This window comes from Buteo buteo, chromosome 20, assembly GCF_964188355.1.
Source record: "Buteo buteo chromosome 20, bButBut1.hap1.1, whole genome shotgun sequence".
NCBI lineage: Eukaryota > Metazoa > Chordata > Aves > Accipitriformes > Accipitridae > Buteo > Buteo buteo.
Genome location: NC_134190.1, coordinates 21,678,328 through 21,691,951, shown reverse-complemented (window position 1 = coordinate 21,691,951; position 13,624 = coordinate 21,678,328). Strand labels below are relative to the sequence as shown.

Genomic DNA, 13,624 nt, shown 5'->3' with positions numbered 1-13,624 from the left:
ACAATCAGGGAGAGAAAGATGGAAAGGCAAAGCTTTAAATGCCTGGCTGAGAAAAAGGTGTAAGGAGAAGGGATTCACATTATTGGAAGGTAGGGGCATTTGCTAAAGAATGGGCGCCCATAGAGAAGAGGCAAAATTCATTTTGGCCATAGGAAAAACAGGCTTCACAAAGTTTAAAAACTTTTCTCTGACCACTGTGATTCTAGTTGAAAAGTTCAGCAAAATTTGCAGGTGTTGGAAAGCACACAATTAAAAAAAAATGCAAAAGGACACAGTTCAGATAAAGGGTGCAGTCATCAGAATTCTGCATTCTTCACTGAAGAATGCTACAAAAGGTGATGGTAATCCAGTAGGAAATGCAGAAATAGCAGATCACACAGAATCAAACTAGGGTCCAGTAAGGAGGAGAAAGAAAGCCACAGTATAAAGCCAAGGGTTAAAATAGGAACTAGTATGGGTAACTTTAATGCCTCATGCTAAACAAGAATATCAGCATAATAGGCATATTTGAAATCTGTGGGAAAAAAGGAAATCAGTCAGGCAGCGCAGGAAAGGCAAAGTAGACCTTATCAGTGGAGGAATAACGATGGTTGTTAAAGGAAGCTCTAAGTCAAATGAGACTTAAAGAAGAGAACAGTATTAACACTAGTTAGTCAGGAAAAGTTCTTTAGTTCTTCTAAATTTTACAGCAACCATAATGAGTTTAAATGCAATATCTGTGCAGGAGTAATAAAAGCCAAAATTACATGATGGTTGCACTCAGTTAAATTAAAAAAAAAAAAAAAAAAAAAGAAAAGTGGAAATAAATAAAACTGAGGGGTATTGCTATAAAAAACCTGAATCGGATAGCTGAGACAGTTAAATCACTGTGGATAGTGTGGATGCTATCTAGGGACACCATTTTGAAGACCCACAGCAAATGCACAGCACCCATTAAAAAGCAAGTCTGTAAGAGTAAACAACATAGCTAATAAAAGCAAGAACACATCCTTCAAAAAAACGAAGTTGTGTCTCAGGGAGGACAATAGAAAGAACCATAAAATCTGCTTTATCTATAAAACTACAATAAAGAAGACAAAAAATGAGTTTGAATAAATCTCTGGCAAACAAGCTAATAATAATTGTCTTTTAAAGACATCTGGAGGCAAAAGCCTGAGAGGAACTGCGTAAAGCCAACCCAAAACTGAGATACAGAAGAAGTGCTCAGAGAAGATAAGATCACAAATGTAAAACTTAATACATTTTTTTCTTTGTGTTCAGCATAGAATAGCTGGGAAATTTTTCTATCCTGGAACCCTTCTTTATGGGGGACTCATGAGAAGGTTTAATTAGCTATAGAAGCAGTTGTGGAACGAACAGACACAACAGTAACAAATCATTGGGATTAGCTGTTACATGCCCAAGAGCCTGAAGAATGAAATAAGTAAACTATTATGATGTGTAATATTTTGATTCAAAGTACTGTAGCACAAGAAGGCTTGGCGGTGCTAATATAACACTGACTTTTTTTCCCCAAAGATTTCCAGGGAGTTCAAGGGAGCTAAGGATAGATACGACTGACATGCACAGGGCAAAACAGTAGGAGCGGGAATCATGGACTCATGGAGAATATCTCATACTGAAAAAAACTCAATGCAGCTTTTCTAAATAAAGGTCATATTTTGCAACGCCTTCTGAATTCTTTAAAGAGGTCAACATGCAGGTATATATGGAGGGATGGATTCAAAACAAATGAGGGGAAGCTGTTGGTTTTGTGATATATGATTAATCTGTGCACCTCGCTAACACTGAGGGTTGTTAAATACAGAGACACCATCTGGGCTAAAAATCATTAGAAACTGAGGAAAATGTTCCAGAGTATTGTTTTGGCCTGTTCTTATGTATACCCTCTAGTGTAAGAAACAGAAGGCGGGGCCAGATGGATCTTTCTCTTAACATGGTCATTCTTGCAGGCAGAAACGCAATATATTTTCACATGAGGAAAAGAAGAATTTTTATATGAAAGAAAAGTGTGAAGTTTCAGATGTGGTTTTGTACCTAAGGAGCATTTATAATACATGAAGTGGGATTACAATTCATGTGCAAGAAAAATGATTCAAAGTAAAAAGCTGCCATGATCTTACTGCAAATTCACACGAATGTTCTCATATGAATTTGCCTTACTAACAACTTTTAGCAGCTAGTTGTTTCGGCGTAGTTATCAAGGTTTATGCTTGATTAGTTTCTGCATTTCAAAGGTACGGAATATACAAAACTTCAGTAAATTTAAGGAGAGCAGTAAGTGACAATCCTGCTAATTATACACAGACTATGAAACTCTTTAAATTAGTATACTTCTGAAAAGCCTCATTTAAACTAATTGATATGAAATGTTATAAATTGTCAGTGGATGATCACTATTTCGAGGGTGTACAATGCTTAGCATAAGCCAGTTCTGTCTTTGGTACCTAGAAGTCTCAGGTTATAATCTTTTGTCATTTGAAGGGGATCATCCAGTTTCCCTTGACAAAATAGTATTTCCCAAATAATTTTTAAAGCGTAAATGAAATGAACTCTTAGGCTCAGGCTGGTCCTGTGGAATGATGATATATTTCCTTTCAAACATTCAAAACTCATACTTTAAAATTGAGCTTTATATTATTTAAAAAAACCCCAACAGTATATTCTAAATATTTTCATTATATACTCGTCTTCTTCCTGGATCTCAATTCCTTATCTAAAGGATTTTTCACATTAATACTTTCAGTCATGCTTATTTGAAAATTAGTGCATTTGGAATACAACATACTCTTAGGAAATCTGGGTGGGTTGTCATTGACATCCGTGAGAGTAATGTTTACAGTGGTAGTACCAGCTAGTCCTCCCAGCTGTCCTCCCATGTCCTTGGCTTGGATCAGCACTTGGTATTGTTCTTTCACTTCTCTGTCCATATTTGGCAAAGCTGTTCTTATTACACCTGCGAGAAGAAATGGGAAAGAGAAAGAACAGGTAAGCAAAGGACTGAGATTGTCTGCTATTCCATTTTAATACTGGGTCTCTTGGACCGGAATGGAACTTTTCCTAGAGGGTTGATAACAGAGGAGTTCACACAGAAACATGCAAATCACTCAGGCTTTTCAAAAGTGTGCTCCTCAGCTATTCAACCATTTAAAATGACTGCTGTGTCTTTTCAATCAGGTCATGAACGGCTGAAAGAGAACGGTGCATTTTCACTAGGGATGTGAATGGTGTGAGCATAGGTTTGCCACATCGGGACCAAAGAACACTGCACTGTGCAGAGCAAGGCCATGTAGGAAGAGGTGGCAATGCATTTCAGAGCCTGTATCCTCAATTGTTCGCAACCAGTCACTTGCCATCGCAGTTAAGCTACTGTAGGCCAAGACAATATTCCTTCTGTACAAAAGGAGGTCTTTATTAGAAGACTCCTTTGCGTGAGAAAGTTTTCTTGATACAGCACATAGATGCCATGAAAACTTTAGGACTTTCCTTAAAGAAATGTAATTAAAATACCATGGTAAGACATTACCCAAATGACTCTTAATCTTCAGTGATTTTGGATAGCTGATGTCTAAATAGGTATGCCATAATCTCCCTTCTGATATGTTGAGAATGTACGTGATAAAGGAAGACTTGTAGAGAGCGAGAGGTACTACTGATCATAGGATTAGCTGATGAGGTTGTAAAAAGCTATAAGGTTTTGGGCTCTCAAGCCTTTCTCTTGAAACCAAATGTATAGGAGAAAACACATTTCTGTCAAAATTTTACAAATGCATATTACATTGCAAAATGCTATATATTCAGCAATAGTTTTCAGAAAATGGCTAGGTGAAAATTGGTGCAGATCACATGCACAACTGAAAAATAAACCAACTAGAAGCATGCTTCTGCTCTAAGTTATTATTGTTTAAGAAAATATTATTTTCTAGTATTAAACTATTTGGGTTTAAAAGCAATCTTTTCCCCCTGGTGTTATAATGCGTCTGGAATGATAAGAAACAAGCTTTAAGGGTCATTCTTATCTTTATAGCAACTAACCACTGCTGTGTTAACAAGTAAGAATAGGAACTGTTCATTTATAGTACTTGTTCAGAGTCTAGAAATAACTTTGACCTAAATCTGCTATTTCTGGAACCTCTTAAAAATTCCCATTGAATTGAATTGTATAACAATTTCCTTTTTCTCCACTTGTAACACCGATTATGATAATGACAACTTTAATAATAACTACTATTTTCTACCTCAGCATGGCATATATTGTACTGCATAGATCTGGAATATGACTAGCAAATACTTAAGAACATTTAGATACTGCAACACTATCCTTTTGAGCTTTTGAAAACAGTGGTGTTCAATGTTTTGTTTGTCCCAGACAGAAATCTTGAACTGTAAAACTGTAAAAATTTGTTCATATTCATGTGAGATTTATGAGAAAATCTTTTTGTAAATAGAATGAACATTACTAGGCTTCCTCTTGAGTCTCTTAATCCGTACTTTTGCATTGTGGAGACTATATGTTCCACAGTATTTTACAACATCCCTGGTATGCTCATTTCAAGGAGAAAAGAGCTCTGAGAATTAAAGACTTCCCTTGTTATACTAGCAAAACAAAATAAATAGAAACCGTGAAAATGGGCAGATAGTAGGTGGTGAGCAGGAGATGCAGTTCATCTGATTGTTAACCTGTTTTAGGTAGAACTGAGTAGCTTTCTCAGTTAGAAATATTCCAGATGGTCTTCACAAAATGAAGGATTGGCTATCACTCTAGTAGTAACGTTCCCAATCCCCCACTGTTTATTCCTGTCTGGAAGTACAAGGTCATTCCATATATTTTTCTGTAAAAAACCTTTGTCTCCAGCAAAAAAAAAATCAATGAGAGTAATTTCCATGTCTAGCAGTTCATAAGCAGTTCTTCCTTTTCTACCTACTCTATTTCAAAAGCATAGAAAAAACCCTGAAAAATACTATTTCCACCAAAATCAGAAGTTCATATGGACAGGACAAAGGTGATTTAAGGTTTTCTGACCAGGAAAACAGAAAACTAAAATGGAGATAAAAATCCATGGGAAAGAAAGCACTACAAATATCGGTATTCCAGCTTTAGCTTGACAAGGAATATCCAAACTTTAAATCAAAGGCTTATTATAATGTAGAGTCCTTATGTGCATGTAATGGTGTTATGAGTGTTTTTAAATCCTTCTACCTTAAGATTTTGCAGTAAAGATTGTTCAGCTCCAGAACTGAATAACTTTGATTTTTTTTTTTTCTTTGCAAATGTCATCAATATCAAATGTGCAGAAAAGTATGGTCTCGATGAGGCTGCTGAAAATTGAAAATAGTATGTATGGGACCTGGGCCAGAAGATACACTCCGCAAATTTATTGAGCCGTAATTCAACAGGAGATGATCCACTTATGTGGAAGAGAAAATCCAGGTTCCGTGAAAAACCTCCTGAATAAATATTAACATCAATACTCCTGCTGACACCAATTTGGATTTCAAGAATATAACTGAGGTCAGAATATGGACTAGAATACCGGGTCTAAGAAAAAATTGGAGACATCTAGCCATAAATAAGAATATTGACCTCATAAACATATCAGAAGTTTGGTTGGAAAGAAGTTTGTCAAAAGGACATTTTAGTAAAAGAACAGAACGTACAGAGGAAAGATAAGTGAGGTTATCTCTCTTAAGAGAATTGCTCCATGTTAAAGAAAACTCACATTAAAATCAGAAGAGCAATTTCATAGCATCAAGAAGTAACCCCCACATATAAGATTTGAGGCCTTAAAATGTGCCAGTCCAACAGCTGCTTTCCAGCAGGGACTGTAGTGCATTTAACCTTCCTGCAAGAGCAATAAAAGCTAACTCTCCTGCTTCCAGAGTTTGCTTACCTCCAGCAAAGCACTGCAAAAAATTAGGTCAGTAAAGAAAAGGAGTAAAGGGGCAGCTGTGACATTCAGACTCACAAAGGTTAAAAACTCTTCAAGTGTACTACGTTCATATCAGAGCAAATGTTTATCACCTATCAGGAATGATTTGAGAAAGGAGTATGTGTAAAATCATGTGCATGCCAAACACAATCCTTCTTTCATATACAAAGTTATGGTCAGTGGTTTCACCATTACTGCCTTGCGATGCGATCTTGTCCTGGTTTCAGCTGGGATAGAGTTAACTGTCTTCCTAGTAGCTGGTGCAGTGCTATGTTTTGAGTTCACTATGCGAAGAATGTTGATAACACACTGATGTTTTCAGTTGTTGCTCAGTAGTGTTTAGACTAAAGTCAAGGATTTTTCAGCTTCTCAAGCCCAGCCAGTGAGAAAGCTGGAGGGGCACAAGGAGTCGGCACAGGACACAGCCAGGACAGCTGACCCAAACTGGCCAACGGGGTATTCCAGACCATGGGACGTCCCATCTAGTACAGGAACTGGGGGGAGTGGGGGAGGGGGATCGCCACTGGGGACTGGCTGGGTGTCAGTCGGCGGGTGGTGAGCAATTGCCCTGCACATCATTTGTACATTCCAATCCTTTTATTATTGCTGTTGTCATTTTATTAGTGTTATCGTTATCATGATTAGTTTCTTCTTTTCTGTTCTATTAAACCGTTCTTATCTCAACCCAGGAGTTTTACTTCTTTTCCCGATTTTCTCCCCCATCCCACTGGGTTGGGGGGGGAGTGAGTGAGCGGCTGTGTGGTGCTTAGTTGCTGGCTGGGGTTAAACCATGACAGATCTTAAGGTAGTAACAGAAATTTCCACAAACATATCAGCTTTTGTGTGGTAGAAGCTAAAAAGTACACAGAATGTTTGGAACTGTTTGGAAAGGAATAAAGAACAGAAGTGTTATAATTAAACCATTTTATATATCTATATGAGCTTCCTTCTTGAATACTGTGTGCTCTTTCTCATCCCGAGAAGGACGAGAGGATAATCAGTGTTACAGAATGGCTTCTGTTTAAAGAAGTCTTCAATCTAGAAAAAAGGGAACTGGAGGACAATATGGGTCTATAAGGTCATGGGGAACTAATAAATAGGAATTAACTTCTCACTGTCTCGTGCAATATAAGTGTGAGGTATGAAATAAGTTAAGAGGTGTTGCATTTCAAAAAAGCAAGCGGACCTGGGTCTTCACCCAAAGAACCTTTTGCTGTGGAATTTCTAGTCACTGGGTGCACAGATACTATGCTCCTGGACAAGTCAACTCTAGTGGGAAGTGGACAAGTTATGGAGGTGAAATCCTTTCAGAGTTTTAGTCACATGGACACTGCTAATTGCCCAGGAACTTCGTAAGAACAAGTTGTTGAAGACTAGAAGAGTATTCAGGGGGTGCATCACTAAACACTTCTTCTTTTATCCTTCACTAGAGCTGAGCAGGCCATCACTTTTGGAAACATGACACAGGGCAGCACGGACCTTTGCTCTGACCTAGTATGGATGTTCTTAAGTTCTTTAAATAACTACAAGGGAATGTCTCAAAATTGTCATTAGAATGCAAGAGACAGCAAAAAAAGCCAACAACGGCAACCCCAAAAATGCTTATCTATCTGCTAGCACGTCTGAGTTTGTCTGTCATTTTGTACCCAAATGGCTTTCTTCCCCTCTCCTGTCAAAAACACCCAAGGCAGGTGTCTGCCAGTAAAACTCTGCAGTGAAAAACTACTGTATCATCTCCTCAGTTATAAAATAAAGAATGGGAAATGCCAGACCTGTAGTGCTGCCCAAGACTCCTGGATTTTACAGCAAATCCTTAAGCATGGTCCTGTGCATTACTATTCACATACTGTCTATCTCTACAGTCATTGTTAGAGGCACAGGTAACTCTCATATTGTGACCTCTCTAATGTAAGCCAGATTACAGCACACTACTGTTGCTCATAGAAGCATGAATCTATATGCTTTTTTCTGGTATAGGATTTTAAGCTATGCTGGGCTAGCTGTTTCATGAATCTTCCTTTACAGCTGTGTCCATTCTTTTACCACCAAGGCCCACTTGAATAACTCATTAAAGATATTGATATACAGATGTGCAAACACTGGGTTTGTATGATGTTCCAGGGCTAGTACAGTGCAGGGCATCACCTATGATCCACTCGCTACTCACTACTGAGTAATAGATGAGAGCATATGATACAGCACTTCAAAGTGCCACGGGAAAAAAAGTTTTTCTTCAAGTGCTAACAACTATTAATTTTTTTTCTTGGGAAACTTGTACTAGAACTCCAATTGTGGCTCCAGTAAAGGTTTTTCTTGCCATTAAATTCCTCCTCATTCTTTACAAGACCGAAATAAAAAAATAGGTATAAAAGTAAATACTTCTTTTTCCCCAGACACTTGAAGAAGTCCCATTTCAGTTCAAAAAGTAAAATTGCTCACTGAAAATTGCAATATGATCTCCTGCTAAATGGAGCATGTGACAAAGGAATGTGCCCACTGGAGACAGTGCACTAACAGCCTTATGAGGCTCTCACTGCCAAACTATTGATCAGAGATAAAGGCTCTTTAACACACAAACTGACATTCAAGTACAGCTCCACTGGAAGGAGAAACTATTCGCTGAAAGGGGCATATGGACAACTATCTCTGTAACACATTCAGGATGACACAATGCATGGCATTCACCATGTAGGTTATTGGCTCCTTAACTGAATTACTAAATATAGAAACAAGAATGACATTTAGAAGTATAGGACAAGATACCTAATTAACATGTCTACCAATCTCCCACATACTTCAGTCTCTTTAAAGGTATCATCCTTCTCTGCTCACACATCCAGTAACCCCAGACAAACATACCATGCCCCAGGAAAAGAGGAGGGCAAAAGATGATTAGCTGTTCCACAGTCTCAAATTAGCTCTATATAGCAAAACAATACTTGCTAGAGAATTTCCGACTGTAAGTTCAGCAAGTAAAAATGCTAAGAAAAAAGAATGTAGACCCAAGATACAAACCTGAATCATCAGGAAAAAAACCCCAAAAAACAGAATGCATGTAGCAGATAAAACTTTAGCTATAGAGAAATGGTAAAGCATAAAAAAACAATTGTTCAATGTATACATATTTTAGACTGATTGGAGGAGCATGTTTCTTTTGTTTCTACAACAGATTATAATTTATTCAAAAACTAGTCAATACTCAAAACTGAATCATGTGCAAAGTTACTCTACTGGCTTTTGGCCATATCAGCCCAGTCCATATTTATTCACTGATACTGCCCACATGAATCAAAATCTAAACTTTAAATCTTCCACTGTTGCTGATAAACTATTTACCTGTCTTCGGATCAATGGAGAAATATGGCTGCCCCTGAAGAATGCTGTAAACCACTCTAGCACTGTTTCCGTAAGTAGGATCATCAGCATCTGTTGCCTTTACTTGTAGCACATATGCTCCTGCAAAGAAACACAGGTAATCACATTTTCAGTATAGAGCAGTGATCAGGGATATTTCAGACATGTTAGTCCTGTTGCTAGTGGATTCTATTGTAATTCTTGTTCAACTGGAAACAAGGTGAGAATAAAACAGCCAATTCTTCATCTCCATGTTAGCAACCATCTAGGTAACAGCTGAGGCATAATGGCAAGGAAAGGGGAAACAGCCCACCATCAGAAGATATTTATAAACAGTTTATGATGCATGCATTATTTACGAAAACTTTTTACCCAACACATATAGAATGGAGGTCTGGGGAAGCACAACAGTCGATTTTGCAAAAGGAGTATATTCCACAGTTTTGTGAAAAGCTAGACAACAGTGGAAGTAAAATATGTGAATTGCCTTTAAAACAAGTGTTTCACCAAGCAACTCCTGAATCTGCTGGCAAACCAAACTCTAAGTACCTTTAAAAACTACACTGCAGTCTTCTAAAGGTGGAATTCAGATTCCCGTTGTAGAATGAAATTAGGTGTTTGGTTCAGCCAGTTGTCTTCAAAATCTAAACTTGAACCTTCTTGCCTTACCAATACAGCTCAGTAGGAAACAGAAGTACTGTGGAGGAAGAACCCCCTTTTGACACTCTATTTTCAGCCGTGGTTATAGACCAGACCTAGTGCAGTTTGCCTTACATTCTGACTTAAAGGGGACCCATGGAGCAAAAGAAATGCACATGAAGACAGAAAACTCACTGTAAATGGCAATAGTCTTGTAGAAGTATCTTGTCCCTCCTGCTGGTAGCTAAGCAATCTACCTGCATTCCCCCACTACCTCATAATGAAAATACTGTTCAAACTATAGCCTTCAGCAAAACAAACAGCCACGTATTTAGGCTTTCCCATCAGCTTTGAAGAATTAATAGTTTCCTATGATCTTCTGTGCAAATGAATGTTGGAATTTGCAATTCTGATTTAGAGTGAGTGAGGCTTAAGACAACCTACATGAGAACCAGCCCAGGGAGGAGGGTTATCCCCACTGTTTTTGCTTTAAGAAGTGTTCTGCATTTGGAGGTCATCTGACGTTTTCTCAAGAATATCCATGGAATACTGCAAGCACTTCAAGACTGCTACTTTTCTGTAATGAAAACTGGCAAGTTTCAAAGGATGTTCACAATCTAAAATTAACCTTAATGGACTTGTCGAAGTTTATTTCTGGGAGTGCCTCACTGAGAGATGCTCCATGTGAAAGGTCCTGTGAGACAGACAGGAAAGTAACTGATAGCAGAAGTAGCTGTTTGAAGGATTTTTTTTTTCAGTCCCCGCTCCCCCAGCATCTTTCTGTATAAGGACTGACAGTGGTGCTGAAGGGCTTTTTACAATTAACATTGTAAAAATACTTGCTGCATAATGGCTTGTCATACAAGACTGCTCCTGTTAAGGTTGTTGATTGAACAACAGAGAATGAAAATTATTCCACAGATATTCTTTCTATCTCCTGAAGAAGACACAGAAATGTAACTGTTATTTGACTAACAATCACTTTTTAAAGTCAATAGGCTGATCATGTTTTTAAGCTGATGGAGTGTTCCATTAAGATCAACTTCTAAAAGAAAGAAATTATTAGCTATGAATAAATGAATGAAAATAAACAACTGAGATGGATTCAGTTAACTAAAAACCTGAGGTTACTCTCTTGATTTTCTGGATGTGAAGGGTGAAGAATGATAGGAGTTAGGGAAGACCAAAGTCCAGGTTCAGTATAACAATTGTGGAAGCAGTGCCTACTCAAACACTTGTGCCTTTCTTTACGTAACACATAACCGTAACTGGCTATACATTAAATAGCTCACTCAAGCCCAGCTGGAGGAATACATTTTCCTACTGGAATGACAGACAGAAGCTATCGAATACCTGTAGAGCATTTCATGGCTTTCACCTGTTCCTGTCCATAAGGAATACCTTTGTAATAGGATCTCCCACTTTCAGCCCTGTTTTCTGCTCCAGAAATTCAAGGAGCCACAGCAATAACTTAGTTCTGCTCCAGTGACCAAGATGGAGAAGGAAATGGTAGCTTTGAAATTCCCGCCCCCCCCCCCGCTTCCCTTGAAAAACCGTATGTTCACTGTATGTGCCACCTTGGGGCCCTTCCTGTTGTTGAAGAAAAAGCAAGATCTGTTCCTTTTGGAGCAATTACATTGACAAAACATGTCATGTTCACTCACTGTACAGTGCAACGTGCCTTCCCAGTATAAACACTATTGTCTTCATTGCTACGGTATCTCACTCTCTTTTCAACCTGAAAAATTCAGTCTGCTTTTTCTACTGAAAAGAAATGCCACTTTTTAACATAGCTGCTGCCTTCTTTCCAAATTGTTCAGTCTTCCACTGTGTTCTGACTTTAGGCTGGTGACTTTTGCTCCTCTCTGAAGTGCTACAGCCAAGCATCAGACTCCCAGATGCTGAGGTCTGAACTGGGTGACCGAGTGCTCTGGCTGACAAGTGTGCTGCTTCAGGACTGGTTTAGGACACTTTTAGCCTGCACTTTTGCCAAAAAAAGGCAATGCTGTCACACAGTCCCAAGTCTCCCCTTGGGCCAGGACTCGTGTTTCTGATGCCACACTGGTTGCTACTTAAGGCAGCTGATTTTAGTTTGTCTTCTGAGTACAAACTGACAAAATTTTATCATCATGTTGCCAAGACCTTTGCTTTCCACCTTGAAGGGAGCGACATTCTCCATAAGAGAACAGGACAGGCAGACCAAGATTTACAAACGCAAGGGCAGAAAATTAAGCTTCTTTGTAAGTGTGCTTATTTTCTGAAGTGCTGACCACTGAGAAGGCCTACCAAAGGTTAGGATTTAAAAATCTAATGTTTCTGGAAGGCTAGCCACAACACCCGCCTTCTCACAGGTTATCAACAGAGAACCTGCAAACACCATACCGAAGATCTCTCGAACACTTGAGACTGATAGAAACAGCAGGCCATCACCTCAGGAGGACAATTTATTAAGGCAGACATTCAAAGTCATGTTTTAGCCTGATAAATAGCAGACACTGAATATGAAAAATAATCCATTTCACAGTGACAGCAGTTTCAACCGTATTAATTCATCTGTCATATCTTTTACAACAAACAGATAATATGTAAAGCTTATATTTTTATGAGAGGTCAGGCATGTTTTTTTAATGTGCCTCCAGTCATTTACTACTTAAATACATATCTAATGTTCTAAACAGGTTTTTTGAAATTGGTTTCTCATGCCTTCAGTATTATCAAGCATTGCTCATTGTATCTAACAAGCTTTCTACTTTATTGCAAAGAATAAAACCAATATATTTTTAAAAGTAGACTCTAAAATCTAATTATTTTTTTCCAGGCAATAATACAGGGCACTACGGCTGTAAATCTTTAATGCACAAAGGTAGTGATGGAGGATCATATTTACTATAGCTCATGACATTTTAATTAAAATATGTACTTACATTACTGCATCAAGTAATCAAATGAACAAAAAAAATACAGTATTTTTTGTTGTTCGGAAATGCCTTAAACGATAGTCAGGTTTTTTTTAATTTTTCATGTGCAATCAACAAATATTTGATGTAAGGCATTATAAAATGCAGAGAATGGAATGATGTGCTTAAGGATTTATTTATGTTTTAAAAAGAGAAGAAAAATAATGCTAAACCATTCACACAGCTCAAGGAAATGGTATGGAATTTTAATGAAGATTATGTTTTCTTTAAAATAATACAGACAATATTGAGGACTAACATATTGTAAATAGTTGTTTTAATCACAGCAAGCATACTGGCCTGAATTTTACTCTAGGTGAAGTCCAAAGGCAATCCAGCAATAACTGCAAATAGAATGGGGCCCAACATCTCTAACTCGTTGGACAAACTGACTAAAATAGCCCTAAAAAAGCCTCATAGTTTATATTAGAATGACTGGAGGGAACTACAGGAAGCCTGAGTTTATACCATAATAGGAATGTTTATGAAATAAGGATTTGACTTCTAGAACTATTACCATTTTTTTCTGACAGTCTTTCATTAGAAAAAATGCTACTTCGCCAAAATCAGAAGAACCTCTCAAAGAAAAGCAGTATTAATTAAATTTCTTCCCATCCAAAGAGTATTAGAAATTTCAACACTTTCTAATACACCCAGTTTGATATTTTCAAATTGCTTACGAATGACCAGTCAGAATTTATTAAAAAAATTACTCCAAAATTCAGACCATCCCCAATTTCAAAA

General features: G+C 37.8%; 1 protein-coding gene across 2 annotated transcripts in view; it reads right to left on the bottom strand.

Moving 5' to 3' along the window:
* CDH12 (cadherin 12) overlaps positions 1-13,624 on the bottom strand; it is a 155,693-nt gene that overhangs the window by 65,829 nt on the left and 76,240 nt on the right. The window contains exons 3-4 of one of the 2 annotated variants that reach the window (XM_075052482.1): positions 9,267-9,386; positions 2,789-2,956 (exon numbers count right to left, since the gene is read on the bottom strand). In XM_075052482.1, coding sequence (XP_074908583.1) covers positions 2,789-2,956; positions 9,267-9,386 — 288 coding nt within the window. The remainder of the gene's footprint in view (positions 1-2,788; positions 2,957-9,266; positions 9,387-13,624) is intronic. The other variant, XM_075052483.1, reaches the window with a different exon arrangement.